This window comes from Lytechinus pictus, chromosome 18, assembly GCF_037042905.1.
Source record: "Lytechinus pictus isolate F3 Inbred chromosome 18, Lp3.0, whole genome shotgun sequence".
In the NCBI taxonomy this organism is placed as follows: Eukaryota; Metazoa; Echinodermata; class Echinoidea; order Temnopleuroida; family Toxopneustidae; genus Lytechinus; species Lytechinus pictus.
Genome location: NC_087262.1, coordinates 10205780 through 10222303, shown reverse-complemented (window position 1 = coordinate 10222303; position 16524 = coordinate 10205780). Strand labels below are relative to the sequence as shown.

General features: G+C 36.0%; 1 protein-coding gene across 1 annotated transcript; it reads right to left on the bottom strand.

Annotated features, from left to right (window-relative positions):
- Positions 1-1121: 1121 nt before the first annotated feature.
- On the bottom strand, positions 1122-14501 carry LOC129281381 (cytochrome P450 1A1-like). The gene is made up of 7 exons (XM_064113441.1): positions 14043-14501; positions 12552-12747; positions 10995-11168; positions 9858-9951; positions 8004-8165; positions 4992-5237; positions 1122-1311 (listed from the first exon to the last, which is right to left on the bottom strand). The coding sequence occupies exons 2-7, from the start codon at positions 12706-12708 to the stop codon at positions 1122-1124; spliced, it is 1023 nt and encodes a 340-aa protein (XP_063969511.1). The 5' UTR covers positions 12709-12747; positions 14043-14501.
- Between the last annotated feature and the right edge of the window lie 2023 nt (positions 14502-16524).

Sequence of the window (16524 nt, the reverse complement as noted above, 5' to 3'; positions counted from 1 at the left end):
GTGGAAAAAACAAGCAAAAAAATTCCTCCTTCTTCCACTCTTTAACTCTGAACCTGCCAAAAAGAGACTCGAATCAAGACAGTTTCCTTCACTTGACTGAATCCCTTAATGGCTATGCACACAGCCAAAGGATCCCCCTATTGTCAAACCACCTCTAGTCTGTGACGCAAAAGCATTCCATGTGACCTAGCGAATCTGGCCCCCAGGTACAAGTGACGAATGGCCATCCTGGCTATGTCTCAATCGCCTATGGTCTGGAACAGGAAGGTGCAAAGTCCTTAATATGCAGTTCGGGGTACACTGAGCAGGGATGCAGACACTATCTACGACTGAGGAGAGGATAAGACAGTGCATCACCTTTTGGTCTGCCCCCTCCCCCCACCCTCCTAACAGAGCCGTGCGCTGCCAAAGATCTGGAGTCGTTCAACCCAAAAGCCAGATCTTGCTTGAACCCTCTACTACACAAGACTTGTGTAGTGACCCGAGAATATGGGCACAGAGCAAATATTGCCGTTTAAAATCATGCAGTATACTATAACCAAATGGGAGCCTATACTAGGTGTGCAGGAGTCTAGGTCTCCAAAACGTGATTTTTTTATGGGGGTGTGTAGATATAAGGTAAGATTGTTAGCATCGAATATCTTTGCTCTTTCACTGTCAAATTGTAATTTCACCTTAAAACACTAACAATCAGAATATAGGCACCGTTTTCAGCAAAGTTTTAGCCTAATTAACCGACAACCCCATCAGGATCCAATCAAGTCCCTGCCCCCTCCCCCTTCCAAATGTCAGATTACCATAAATAGGTGTCTTCTACCAGTCAGATAATTAATGACACACTTCTTAGTTCATTAAAGATGTCATGTCCTGTTAATGGTACAAGTTCTACATATAGCTTTCCTGTGAAAAGATTCTAGTGCAGTGGCAAAGGCAGTGGCAGTTCATAGCTCTGGTAGGAGGGAGCAGACACAAAAATGTTTTATCCTATGATTATCCTTACAGTTGCAGGTAGTTTCTCCATCCCTATTGTAGCCCCATATGCGATTTAGAAAAGATCAGGTAGGCCATTCTTCACCTGGACCTGGAGAGTGATGTACTAAGTCCATAGGTGAGATTGTGCATCACAGATTGGAGATTGTTAGACCAGAGGGTGACGCTTTCATCCGTGCAGAGTCATCATGCACGTCAAGGGATTCTGTTGAGCGGAGAAAACTGTGTCTAGATTTGAGTCTCTTGGCAGGTTCATGGTTGACGAGTGGAATACTACCCTCTTGATTGTTTTTTCTATCTTCTGTGCTGATGACTTCTCTTCTGATGTACGATGGGGCAATAATACATAGAAGGTAAAGATGACTCACTTCTATTGGTCGCAAACAGCCAGTGATGGCTCTGCAAGCTCCATTTAAGACTTGTCACCAAGGGCTGCGTACTCAGCAGTGGAGAAGCATAGAGCAAGAGCTGTGGTACAGATAGATTTGGCATCTCTCAATTCCCCATCTGTTCCCAGCTTCTTCAGAATGATATTCCTTGCTCCAAATTTTGCATTTGTTTTGGAAGCATGTTCTTTTTATGAAAAAGAATGGTCTAGAATGATGCCAAGGTTGACTTGTTACAATCTGATCCTCAGCTTTTTATCTGCTCTCTGTTTTTAGGGTGGAATACACTAAGTTGGGGTCTTTCTGGATTGGCTCAGAGATGATTTATAGCACAGTAAGGAGTTAGACTTGCCAGATCATCACTTTGGCACACAAAGGAGTAATTATTTAGAGATTATTGCACAGTTCAATGTTTTCCCACTCCATTAAAGTAGTGATACAAAATTATGGCTGTAATTTAGATGTTCCAGCCTTATTATTTGAACTAATCATCATTACAAATACAGATTAGTATGTTTTACCAATACTATATGGGTATCATCCCAATTACATCAGTTTTAGATATATTCTTAGACATATTTCTTATACCATGGATGTCTTTAAAGATTTATATTGATCTAAAACTCCATGGAACGAACAGTAGCTTTAGTGTAAGCCCTACAATAGTGGCATGTGTACCTGTTTTTCCGAAGCTTTGTCAATGTCCCTTACATATGTATGGATGGTCAGGGGAATCCTTGTCTTTTCTTTCAGACATATTTTCTTAAACTGAGTATTTAAGGCATCAGTTTTTAACAGCAGGAGTCACTGACACCATCGATGTGGCAGAAAATACCTGAAGGACAACATCAAAGACCACTTAAGCTGATATGCCTCCTCTCTATATTCAGGAACTTTTCTTGTATGCCCTTTCCTGGTTTTCTCTATTCAGCAGATGTGTGCAAACATCATGACATATTACATAATGACACTTAGACATAGAAAACATCTCCCAATTTAGTAAGCCTTTCTATCCTTAATGGTTTTCTTGTCATTTTCTTGGCCTTATCAGGAATGATAGCTCAGTCGGTAGAGCGGGGGTTTCGGATTCTGGTGACCTGAATTTGATTCTCACTTGGTACATTAGTGCTCTTTAGTAAGGCGCATCCTCATTACCAGGTCTCGGAGAGGACATTAAGCTGTCGGTCCTTTGGTTGTTTGTTTACAAACATTCATGCTTTCATAGCAATCAGGTAAACAACCACCGTATTAAGCCCTAAAATTCCAAGTTTCCATACTTTCATCCCTCTGATTTCTTGACAGTTATCAGATTGAAAGTGACATCATAAGTTCCCTGTGATTAAACTTCTGACACTTATTAATAGTATTCAAGAGAAACTTGTCGAACTCACAGCTTTGGCATCTTTGGGCTACAGCCGCCACACGGACACAAACTTGGAAGTTGGACATGCATGAGTGACTAGGTATTATTTGACAAAACACATCCATTTGTTAACCATTCCATATTCACTTGAGGAATATGCAGCCAAGAGCTAAAAATATGTTATGTACCCAGCTATTAATCCTCCAAACCATATTGATCTCTTTATATCTTCAAAATTTACATTTCTCTTTGTAGCTCTGCTCTTTTTATATGATTAAGTTAAAATACCATGCTCATCGTATTGTTAAGAATTTGTAGACAAGCAATATACAAACAAGGATAATTTTTTTTTTTTTTTGAAATGAGAGAAATTAAGTGGTGTCCTTTAATTTGCCATTGCCAGTATGCATGTAGGCATATTATTTAAAGGGATGGTCCAGGCTAGAGATATTTCTATCTAAATAAATAGAGTAAAATTCACAAAGCAAAATGCTGAAAATTTGATCGAAATCGGATAACAAATAACAAAGTTATTGAATTTTAAAGATTTGCATTATTCCGGTAAAATAGTTCTAGGCATGTCTTTATGAATATTCATTAGGTGGGCTGATGATGTCATATCCCCACATGTTCTTTTGTATTTTATTATATGAAATTAGGTTTATTTAAAATATTTCTACCAAGAAACAATTGGATTGACAACTGACTAAGTACATTAGTTATTTATTGCCGCAACTTATTTCATCATATTGCAGACACATCATGTACGCATGTATGAAATAAGGAAACATTTATGATTTCATGTAATAAACTAAGAAAAAGGAAAGTGGGGATGTGACATCATCAGCCCACCTAATGAATATTCATGACGATGTGCATATAACTGTTTTCACAATATATTGATAAACTTTAAAATTCAATAACTTTGTTATTTGTTATCCGATTTTGATGACATTTTCAGCATTTAGCTTTGTGAATTTTACTCTTTTTATTTAGATAGAAATATTTACAGCCCGGACCATCCCTTTACAATGGTACTGTACACTTAAAAGTGGATTATTTTCCTCAAGATTGTTTAAGGGGAAAATACATCGTTGCTAAGGTAAATAGTGTTGCTAGGCAATGGAATTGTGTCAGTATATGATGGTTAATTCCTGAATACTGTTTAACAAACTACCATATGTTAATTTTCTCAATATTTTTACTCTAAGGCACAACTTCCTCAGCACATTTGACCGAGATGAAGAGTGGTAACATAGCTGTTGCTAGGGAATATTGTTACTAGGCAACACATTTGTCTCCATGGAAGCTATAAAATAGTCAGTTTGTTGAATGATTATTGAAAACGAGGTTGTAGGCATCTAAATGATAATTGTGTCAGTATTATTGCTCATAATGAACTATTTTTACACAGATTTGTCCAGGGAGGAGAGTCGTTATCATAGTCGTTGCTATGGAAAATAGTCGTTGCTAGGCAATGAATTGGTATCCATGGGTAATATGAAATGGTAAATTTGTTGTTCTTTTGAAGACAAGATACTGCATGTTAATTGATCAGGTATTATTAACTCAATCCACTTTTTTCACCACAAAATAGTATAAAGTATGTGACTTATACGTACGTGTATCAATGTAGTCAAAATGAACAATAATATGGCGATTTGTACGATTGAAGGGGGTGTGTTAAGTAGAGCTTAGCAAAATTTATTTGAGGTTCGAAATAGTTAAAATTGTTTTTTTTAGTTCTTTTTATTATTTTTCAATAATACTTTATAGAATTTCATTGGTGTAACTTATTAGGTTTAATCTAACCTAGTTAAAAAGTTAAAAGTTAGGTTTGAAATGGAAAAATAAGTGGTTTACTTAAGGAGCTAACTGGTTGCTAAGGAAAGTTATGTTGCTAGGTAACAATTTCTGAGAAAATGTTCCTAAAATTCATGCTAAGTTGTTAGTTAGTAATCCTTCTTACAATATATAGTAGAACTATCCTTTAAAAATAAGAAAAAATACCTGATAATTTAAATTAATGAGTAAAAAATCAATATTCACGATAAATATTCAATAAGTATTTAAATTGGGCGTGGCTTAATCAAGGCCGGTTTCCATGGTGATGCTACACATTACGTCACTTTTAATCCCCAATTCCGAAAAATTCAGAAAATTTCCTTTAATTTGATGTATGATTTTGCTTTGATCCAGCCGGGGGGATTAAAGTCAAGAAATAAGCCACTTTTTGGCTTCTGGCCGCTCACCTAATAATACATCCCTGATTTAGAGTGGAGTATATACCTGGATCAAAACTTTTCTTGTGATTCTCCAGCTCCTCCCAGACGAACCGATGGAGCTCATCTCGCATCCTATGGACCATCTTCACCCCCGGCGTCGGAAGGTACTGCGCCCAGCCGAAGAAATCGGCCGCCACGCCCAAGCCGAACTCTTGGTTCAACCTCTCGTTGTTTTCTTTCCAGGCAATTAAGTTCTCATCAAGGAAGTCGTAACTAATGCAATGTCGAAAAAGAAAACAACAAACGATAGGACGTATGTCAAATGGGAAATTCACCCTGAAGGAAAGTCTGTTGTAAAGATGCAAGAACAAAAATGATATAAAAAAATTGGTTAAGGTTTGAGGAAAAATCCATCTAAAAAAAAAATAATAATTAGAATTTTTTTTTTTTTTTTTTGTGACGTCACATACGAGCAGCTACCCTGTATGTTATGTAATGTAAAACGCAAAAAAATCACATTTTTATTGGTTCATGATGACTAAACTTTTTTTTCTTTCAGGAGCGGGTGTGAAATAACTTGTCTGTTGATAATATACTGAAGGTAAAATCAAAACGATCTTTGATTTTTTGAAAAAAAAAAGACATTTCAGTGATGTCTTTTTTTACCATAGATATGTGGGGAAGGTACTCGCAAATGACGTCACAAATCAAAATGTGGAAATTCTAATGACTTTTTTAGTCTTTTAGTCTTTCCTCAAACCTTCGCAATTATTTTATAATGATATTTTTTCTGCTGTTTTTACGATAAACAGTCAGTGTGAACTTCCCCGTAAAGATGATTAATGATACAGTCGCGCCAGCGATTTAAACCGGCTTCAGACAGTCTGTAGTGTATTTTGGAAGTAACTTGTAGCTTTTAAATGTCTATGGAGTGTTTCATCAACATTTGTTGTCTGACAAGTTTATCAGGGCCCCGTCTTACAAAGAGTTGTGATTGATCCGATCAATCACAACTACGGACGGCCAGCAATGTCAACATCTATTATTCATGTTTGTTCAAAATACTTTCCAGCTATTACGTATATTCATGCATTCATTGTTTTCTTAAAAATTCACTGTACTTCTCTTTGTTTACAAAGGACATTGTGCAAATTTCCTGTAGAAAAAGATTATGACACTGATAAAGTTCCATAGAGTTACGATTGATTGGATCAATCGTAACTCTTTGTTAGACGGGGCCCTGATCCAACAACTTTACTTGCTTTTGATTGGCAGAGAACTGTTACTGTTTGAGAATTCATGTAGCCTAAGCACGCCACATTCAACCTTTTGGCTGCCATTATTGAATTTAAAGCTAAATGACAGTAGTTGCAGTAAAATACTGATTTCGTGAGAAAGTCTGTAAAACCAAGGTTAAGTATTACTATATCATCGTGGATCTAGATCTGGTACAGTTACATAAACTGAACTTTGTGAAATCATAATATCTAAGCTAAAAAACGATCACACTGAAGATCGCCAACACAGATAGGCACACGTGGGACAGTGTATTATTATTGCTGGAATAAAGACTCGACGGAAGTGACAGAATCCGCGCTTATTTTGCTCATTTCTCAGCAATTACACAATTTCTTCCAGAATCCTTTGGCACATATTTTTATTCATACAAACAGACACTTTGGTGATTATTATATTAAATTCTGTAAAAAGTCATTTTGAGATCGTCCCCACAACTGGAATTTATCTTTAAACACTGTCGAATAAAACGGGACTTGTGGGTAAAGCGTCCGAGAAATCTTTTCATGAACCGTTCACCGAGGGTCGGTTTTAGTCTGCTGGGCGAACCCTTCACTCGAGTTAAGGGTCTGAATGTGCAGCCTACTCATGCCTTATGTACTGAAGGGAACAGCAAGTTTTGTATGTGCTAGTCTTTGCGTGGAGGCACACTTGTTGATCAAAGTTCCAATCAGGGTCTGTGCCTGCAGACTAGGTCGGTTTCGCATACATGTGCCGCACTTTACCATAAGGTTGCATTAAATCGAATTACATATCGAAACCCACACGCACACACACTTCACGGGTACTCCAGGATTAGCATCAAACCGTATTCTATTAAATCGTTAGCTTTTATACAATTCGGAATTCAGTCAAGATTCAAGATTCTTTAATACAAACTTACCTCCATAACTCAATTTATCAATGATTTTCTGTTACTTGGAATTTTGTTTGCCCCCCCCCCTTCACTTATGCGCCTTGAGCATCTCATACGAGATGGATATGGCGCCTAACAAATTGCATATATTATTATCATTGGCAATATATGCACACAAAGAAATTTGGTTTCCAATGGTTTTAACAACAAGTATACACAAAGCTGAAAAATAAGAGTACATCACAACAACATTAAAACTGTAGCGTACATAAACAAACTGTGCATCCGGGGTCTGTGAATAGAAAGGGTTTTCATTGTGAAAACTCGGAAAATAATGCCATAATAATCTCTTTTCTGAGGACGTGGGGGTTATTCTCCAATCTTTCCGCAAGTTGAGTTGTCGAAACGACGTTTTACAGGACACTGATTACGAGTAATGGATCCCTAAATGATCCTTGACCAGACTGATATGATGATACTGATGACAACATTAATATTGATTCAATTGATTATAACGCTTTATATGTATTCTATAATGTCTTCTTACTTATAAATGCTTTACTTTGCAGAATACTTTTTCAGACATATGATCACTTGTTTTATTTTTCAATAGAACCTTCCTCTTTGTGATCTTTTTTATGTGTTAATCTATATGTGAAGACTCACTTATTGCTCAAAGTTTCAGTGTCTCCGTTTGTGCCTGCAGATTAACCTATCAAGGGAGCGCCCCAAACTTCGCGAATTCCTAATCACGAAACCATTTCGGATGGTCATTTCCCTTTCCCTGAGCACATTGTCAACATCATATTTAAGGGTCGGTACAAGTTAGGATCCCTATTATTTCAAGAGATTTCGATTATTAGAAACTAATTTCTGATGGTCCTTACTCTTTACCGAAGCACATTGTCGACATGACATTATAGAGAAGTAGAGTTATGACGAGTTTAGGATCCAGGGGTTCCTTTTCATCAATCTTGGCAAGATAACCTTTCATCTTGAGAATGGAACCGTGTAGAAGTTCCTCCAGGCGCTTACCGGAAGCGTACTGTCTGAGAAAAAAAATCGAAGGAGTCACAAATGTCAAGTATATTATTTCAAACATTGAGATAGATCAAGCTTTGCATCCACTTGGTCGACCAGCAGAAGGTCTCATTTTCAGATCGTCTGAGACCATCATGACGAAGCCCAAGTATTGTTATAACCAAACCATCATGATTATTATCACTGTTATGTATTGTTTGGGGCAAAGGGGAATATACATTCCGGAAAAACGTACTTTACGCCTCGGGAATTCGTGCTATAGTTTTATTCTAGATTCCCCTTTACATTTCGACATTTCAATGGCTTTTCGTTGTCTATTATATATATTTTTTATTTTGAATATCGTTATAATTAGTAGTATCATTATGAATAATGCAATATATAATTATATCATGATTGTGATCATAATCATTATCGTCTGAATGATTATTTCTACTGTACCACTACTACTATACTGCTACTTCTACTTCTACTACTACTACTACCACTTCTATACTACTGTACTTCTACTACTACTGCTGCTACTACTTTTACTATACTACTACTATCGCTACTGCTACTACTACTACTTCTACTTCTTCTATATTCTTCTTCTTCTTCTACTACTACTACTATTGGTAATACTACATCTATTCTTACCATTATCACTGTGACAATTAATATTTATATCATTTTATAAGAGAAAAGGATATAAGTGGCTCGGGGATAATTGGAAGTGATAGACTGGCAGAAAGGAATCAAATCATTCAACAGTTCAAGTTCTTTCAAACAGTTGCGGATCCATTGTGTTTTAAACAACTTAATAGATAATAATAATGATAATTACTTCTTATTAAGCGCCTTTTCAAAAGTTAAAAAGTGCTATTATTACCAAAACAGATCGGTTAAAGCTTAAAATAAAACTACACAAAATGAAACACTACTTGCAACATATCAAAACAAACGAGACTTGAGCATCTTCGTGAACACATTGATATAATAGAAGGACATTAATATATAGAAGGACACTGGTTAATTTTATAAAGTAATGTATTCCAATATTTTGGGGCAAACACAGGAAATGACCTATCACCTATTGATTTGAATGTCCCTGTGATGTGAAGAGGGATATGTGATGAGTGTTATACATTGATTGGCGAACTGTTAGGAGGTCTGACAGGTATGGTGGTATTTTGATGCATATTTTTAAATCTGTATTTTTTTGCCTTTATTCAGAATTTAATGCATCCTAATATAGCAAAAGTATAAGTACACAGAATTGTACAGTATCATATGTTTTTTCCCATATAAGAAATGTTTTAGATAAATAAATGGTTTAAAAAAACTGCAATTGAAATAACCAATAACATTTACAAAAAGAAAAAAGACATGTGTTTTGAAAGTTATTCAATTCAATATGAATTAGGATAATCTGGATAACATTTTAAGAGCTTTTTCCCTTTCTTCATAATCCAATACATCATAACAAAGATGTAAGTACATAGAAATTTAATATATTCATAAAGTGTACATTGTCATACGTTATATTTTCACAAATGAAATGACAAATTATTGCTTTGTTTATGCATAGCGCCCCTATTGCTGAAAGAGCACCCTAATAAAATATCATTGAAATAAAAATAAAAATCATAAGATAATATTAAATAAATAAATAAATAAAAACACATAATTTTGAAAATTGAATTACAGTTTAAAATTACCTGAGAGCCGAATTGGCAAATTTGTGATGGAGTCTCCACGTGTCTGAGTAGGAGCTGAAGATGATGTCTTTAAACCCATAGGTGAACACTTTAACTGGATTGTTCAAAGAGTAGTAAGAGAAGAAACACACTGCACATCAGCTCTTAAAACTGAAGATTTATTGCAGTCCACAGGAAGAAAACAGAATGTGGAAAAGGTTTTATGAACCGAGAGACCGGATAGAGCCTAGATTACTATGGCAACCGGGCGCTCGGGAAATACAAACCAAATGTGTTTCTTCAAGATGACAGAATATGATGATTTTCATCAAAACAAGATAATTTATATTCGCGAAAATGGCATATGACATGTAGTGACACAGTGTACCATGAGTGTATGATTGTGAATATAACACGGTTAGATTTTTGTTTGGAAACAAGAGGAATTTGATATTTTATTTTCATTGTGATTTTATTTGATTACTTTCTTTACTTACATATGCAATTATACTATGGAAAATCATTATGATTTTCCATAGTATAACAATTGTCATCATCATCATTAGCCTTTAGCCAAGGCACTTTCGTGCTGTTAAATTATCTGAACACGATATAAACTGGCCTGAAAAACATAGACAATAGTGCGATGAGCAAGCGGCTTGGTCCGGCGATCAATACGTTATACGCACACAGCTTTAGTCTATTTTAAAACCCTGTTCGGCAGACAAAGCAGCGCGTGAGGACTTGCCCAAGGACTACATCATCATCGTCGTCATATCATCATCATCATATGAGCATCCTCCTCCTCCTCATCATCTTATAAAAATAATCATCATCATAATCATCATAATATAATCATCATGATCATCATAATAATATATATTAACAATAATGATGTTGAAAATAATAACGATCATCATCATAATCATCATCATCATATCAACATTATATCATCATCACATTATCATCATAACCATCATCATCTTCATCATCATCATCGTCATCATCATCATCATCACCAGTAGTAGTAGTAGTAGTAGTAGTAGAAGTAGTAGTAGTAGTAGTAGTGGAAGGTCATATTTTTCATATAAAAAATCATCGTTATCACTATCGTCATCGTCACTATTATCGTTGTTGTCGTCACCATTTATTACTCACAGGAGAAGAAATCGGGCCTTCCGGCGAATTCGATGCCGTGTTTGATGAGGGCTTCTCTGATAGCGTCCCCGTGGTTGATGACCACGATTAACCTCTCACCGGCCTTGAACCCGAACACGTCACCGTATCGCTTGCTCCATCGCTCGAAAACCTCTTCGGGGCTGGCAGTCATCGCTGCCATTCCCGAGTTAGGGAATGGGATTTTTGTATAAATAAATAAATGAATAGATAAATAAATAAATTAATCAATTAATTAATAAACAAATTGATCATGTTGTTCAATTGAGAAAAAGGGTATCTTACTCTTTCCCGGCCCTTTTAAAGTACCCTGGCGGCACCACTGATTTAGATTGGGTGGTTTTCATCACAAATAAAATTTGAAATAATCAGCTTAAAAAAAACATGTTGATTTTAATAGCAGAAATGTGTTATTAATAATAAATCCAGTATAACAATGTTTGATATCTGACATGTCCGGCGGCGTTTTATCATAAAACTTAAAAGGATGCTCCGGGCTGAAAATATTTTTAGCTAAATAAATAGAGTAAAATTTACAAAGCAAAATGCTGAAAATTTCATCAATATCGGATAACAAATAACGAAGTTATTGGATTTTAAAGATTTGCATTATGCCGGTGAAAAGGTTCTAAGCATGTCTTCATGAATATTCATTAGTTGGGCTGATGATGTTACATCCCACTTTCCTTTTTCTCATGTTATTACATGAAATCATAATTGTTTCATTTTTTCATAAATGTGTAAATGATGTGTCTCCATTATTATGAAATAAGTTGCAGCGAGAAATGACTAATGCACATATTCAGTTGTCAATCCAATTATTTTAGTTCTTGGTAAGAAAATATTGAATAAACCCAATTTCATATAATAAAATACAAAGAACAAGTGGGGATATGACATCATCAGCCCACCTAATGAATATTCATGAAGACATGCTTCGAACTGTTTCACAGGAAAAATGCACATCTTTGAAATTCAATAACTTCGTTATTTGTTATCTGATTTTGATCAAATTTTTAGCATTTTGCTCTGTGAATTTTAATTTATTAATTGTGATACAAATTTCTTCAGCCCGGAGCATCCCTTTATATGTTACAGGGAGAAAAAATTGCTAATAATATTAAAGCATGCTCAGTCGTTAAATCCTGGGAGTAGTAACATTTAACTCAACAATAGGACTTCAGATACGTCGATCCGGGAGGGGGGGGGGGGGCTCGATCGCCGGCCACACTCCCAATGGAAATATAGTGTAGGGGGAACAAATCGATTTGCCCCCCTCCTAATAATTTTGACAACTTGAAAAAAAATTATATCATGCGATGCGAACATATCTTTTTAAAAACCATTCAACTTGGTATGAAAATACTACTTAACATTCACATTCAAAATCGTCACTTTTACGGCGCGCTTGCGCACACAATTTTCGCGGATAACGCCGTAAATTTTGCCCTACCCCCCTCCCGAATCGGAAACATGGACGCCCCTGTAGGACCTACGTCGTTTTAATATTACTTGCATACAGATGAAACTAATACTTACATAAAACGCTCCCCAAGAAGGGTAATCCAATAGGGCCTGGCGGGAAACCTTGGGGTCGAATCATGCTCCAGATGGCTAAGGACGCCAACAGAACGATGCCGCAGAACGTCAACGATGCGACGTTGCCGTAATCCAGAAAAGACGCTAGCGTCGTCATCGCGTCGTAATGTTTTGCCGTTTGGTTTTATGCTACGGACTAACAGTCATAGAAAGAGTGAAAGTATATCAATTACTCAGTTGGGTTAACAAATCAACTACCATCAAAACTGTTCAGTGAAAGAGAGAGATGAGGGGGGGGGGGGTAGATCGAATACGGTGAGATAGCCACAGGCACTGGCGTACAGATAGGGGGGGGGGGCTTTATGGCCATTCCCCCTACCAAAAAGACTCGATTGGTCATTGGTATTTAGCTCTCGATTATTAATTTTTATGTAACGGATCTAACATCAAGGTCCTCAGAAATTTTGATGTAGTTTGGCTGACCCATTCATGCGTCAGACTTCACAACTGCAATGGAGACGGAGTCAAAAACACAGTAAATGTATTGAAATGCCCGTCAAATGACAAAGAACAGCTGGGAGGTCTTTATCGAAAATTGTTGAAACGGAACAAGCAGTTTCGTCCTAAGTTTCGGAGCTGACGAAATACTTCAAAATATGTCGTTAAATTGCCATGCTTGTCTAGACAAGTGTAAAAAACTGCTGTTTTGATTCATCAATATTCGACAAAGACTTCTTGGTTGCGCTTTGTCATGAAGAGCATTTGACAATACATTTTACATGTTTATATTTCTTGAATGCATCGTGCAAGCGAGAACTCGGCATATTGTCCACTTACGACCGGCCTTGTATCGAAGCTCCTTAACCGAATAGAGTGTATATATAATTTTTATATATATTTTTTTTAATTTTTGATTTTTTTGAATAGAAGTTTTAGAATTTGTTAACTTGCACCGTACGCTTAGAAGTTGACAAGCACAAGGTACGATAATACGCCAGTGGCGGACTTTATACAGACTAGAAGAAGAATAAGAGGAAGAAGAAGAAGAAGAAACAATGATGGCAACATCAAGATATTGGTCGAATCCATCACACACGGAATCAGGTTTACTGTGAAGAAAGAAGCTGGATTTTCGGCATGTGGAGGGGGGGGGGGCACTGTCAACAAGGTCGACAGCCCATAGTACGCATGTTTTAAACAGAAAATAATATTTGAGACATCTTTAAAGTGTAGTAAACGAGACGAAATACCTATTCAAGATTATCTAGATCTGGGTCGAATGAAAAAAATGAGATCACTTTCATTTTGGAAGGTGTAGCCTACTCTGAAATTGAATTCAGCGAGATTACTTGATTGATTAGGGCCCTTTTTGAAAGTTCATACATCTCGTAATGACAGTAACTCATTCCCCCGAATCCCCTCCCGCGAATCCCTGCCCTATGATGAAGTATGAGGTTAAGGTTTAAGGATGATGATTAAGGATTAACTTACCAGATCGCTCTTTTATCTTGTGTTTCAAATGAGCCGCCAAACACGTCCGAAGGCAGACTTAAGCTAGCTGCTCACAGTTGGCATAAATCGACCAATTATCATCAAATCAACCGCGAAATATGAAACCCTCAAATGCAAACATCTCTGCTAGGTATGCGTTTGTGAAACTTCCAAGTCCAAGTCCAACACATTACGGACGCAGTTCTTACTTCCCAGATGTGTATACAGTAACTGTGACCGTGCATATTATGCCGTATGCGTACAGAGTGGATATCTGCACATACACAATCTTTAAGAAAGCCGTGCCCGTGGTTATACAAATGGCGAACAGAAGGGAAAATAAACGTTTTGGTAGTAAGGTATCAGTCTGATATAAATGGGAAGTATTATATACCAAGAAAGGACTCTGACCCTGCTTTTTCTTTACCCATTCAAAGGCTCTCAAATTTCCATAAAGACGTCGTGTGAAGGCCTGCGGGTGTTCGCTGCAGATTCTTTTTTCTCTGAGCAGCGGAGGAGTTTTAACAGCCCATTCTTCCAACTTTTGTTAACGCATCTTTTATAGCGAAGTTTTATTGTGAGGTCGGACAAAGATTTCACATTATTATTCTTTTCATAGTAAACGAATTCGCAAGATATTTATTTCAACGAGCGTGCATTATCTGAAACCATCAGAAAAAACACATTTCGATCGATGTTCATCGAATCAAAGAATATAGAATAGGCCTATGTGCATTGGGCTAAGAATATAATGTGGAATATATAGTTTTCTTCTAAATCTGGTGGTGTAAGCATGTAGGCCAGGTCGGATCAATATTTTTATTCGAAGAACATTCTTTTCATAATTATAGGCCTATAATAGGAGCGAAAAATATGAAATACTACCCACTACCCTGTCCCTCCAGTCGTATCGTAAGATGTGGTTGTGTTTGGTTCCTTCGCATATGCTATTGAATCGGAATTTCATCATGATAACAATTAAATGGCCAAAAACATTCTATTTCCCTTTATTCTGAGAAAGAACTGCAACATTTTACGTAATTTCTTGATGCCTAATGTGTATTTGAATAGTGGCACGCTAAGGCTTCGTACTTGCTTCCTTTTTTCTTTTTTCTTTTTTAAAAACTATATAGGAATATTACATAACTTTTATCCCGAACAAGTATATTATCAATATTATCAAATTTGATTTACACAGCACCATTTTTTTCTACCCACACACACACACCCTCACACACACACACACACACATACACACTCAATCTCTCTCTCTCACTATCACTTTACACACACACAGGCATGCATGCCCTCACACACACATACTCCCACTCTCTCTCTCTTTCATAGTCACCCCTCTCACACACAACCCAACGTACTACAATTAATTTTTCATTTGAATCAAAATCTGAGAACCACTGAATTCTACTAAATATTTTTAATAGAAACTCTTTTCTTACGCGTAAATACTGAGATATTTCTTTTGATTTCTCTTTGTTGAAATGTCGAATAAGATGTTTTAAGATTATTACAATAATCGAAATCTAGAATAGATCACCAGTTGATTTCAATCTACACGAAATTGTATTCGTTCATTTTATAAGATAGAGGTCTGCATTGCCTCGTATTTTCTCTTGCTCACTCTTCTTCAGATTTCATCACTCTCATATCCTCAACAATAGTGAAATGAATTATGTTCAAAGAATATACATATTTAGTTGCTTTATATTGTCTATATAATGAGAAAAACTAAACATCCATTCCACAGATAGACATGGGTCAGCGCTTATATTGGATATATAAACTTGATATAAGTCTCTTAAAATTAATCTCTAAACATTATAGACCGTATTCTGAATGATGGTTTACATGTAACTGAAACTCTTGTCTAAAGATGTGGTTTAACTGTAGCATAGCCAGTTATGACACATAATGTCTAAGAGTTCAGATTCAATTTACAAGCTCTTTCTCACTTATATATATTGGGAAAATAAATAAAATAGTTTTATTCACCATTAAAGCATAGGAAGAGAGCACAATAAACATAAAGTAATAATATAATATGTAACCAAATTTTGACATTATTTTGGTTCCCATAACTTTAGCAAAGGGCTAGATCATGGCCCGAGTTAAACTGGACTTCGGAACTACGGTCTAAAGAATATGAAAAAATAAAAGTTGATTTTAAGCAAAACTGACTTGTTTATATAATGTTGCCAATTTGATACGAAGATGATAAAGGATAAAGAATATAAATATATACACCGATCAAATTATGAAAAATGTTTATTTTTCAAGTACAAGTAAAAAAAATTATAAAAAGAGGAGAAAGAAGAAGCAGATGAAGAAGAAGAACAACAAGAACAATTTCTCCTTTTGCTCAAATCGATCGATATCTAGAACTGTTATTAGTAAGAAGGTATTTGATCATAAGTAAAATCAGGCAATAAGTATAATTATGGTAAAACAAACAACATAGAAATAA

Excerpts from the sequence above, each read along its gene's own strand:
- LOC129281381 (XM_064113441.1), bottom strand. The coding sequence starts at position 12,708 with ATGACGACGCTAGCGTCTTTTCTGGATTACGGCAACGTCGCATCGTTG. Across the intron at positions 11,169-12,551 it reads CTTCTTGGGGAGCGTTTTAT|CGATGACTGCCAGCCCCGAA; the intron begins GTAAGTATTAGT and ends CGGGAATGGCAG. Across the intron at positions 5,238-8,003 it reads ACAATGTGCTTCGGTAAAGA|TTACGACTTCCTTGATGAGA; the intron begins GTAAGGACCATC and ends ACATTGCATTAG.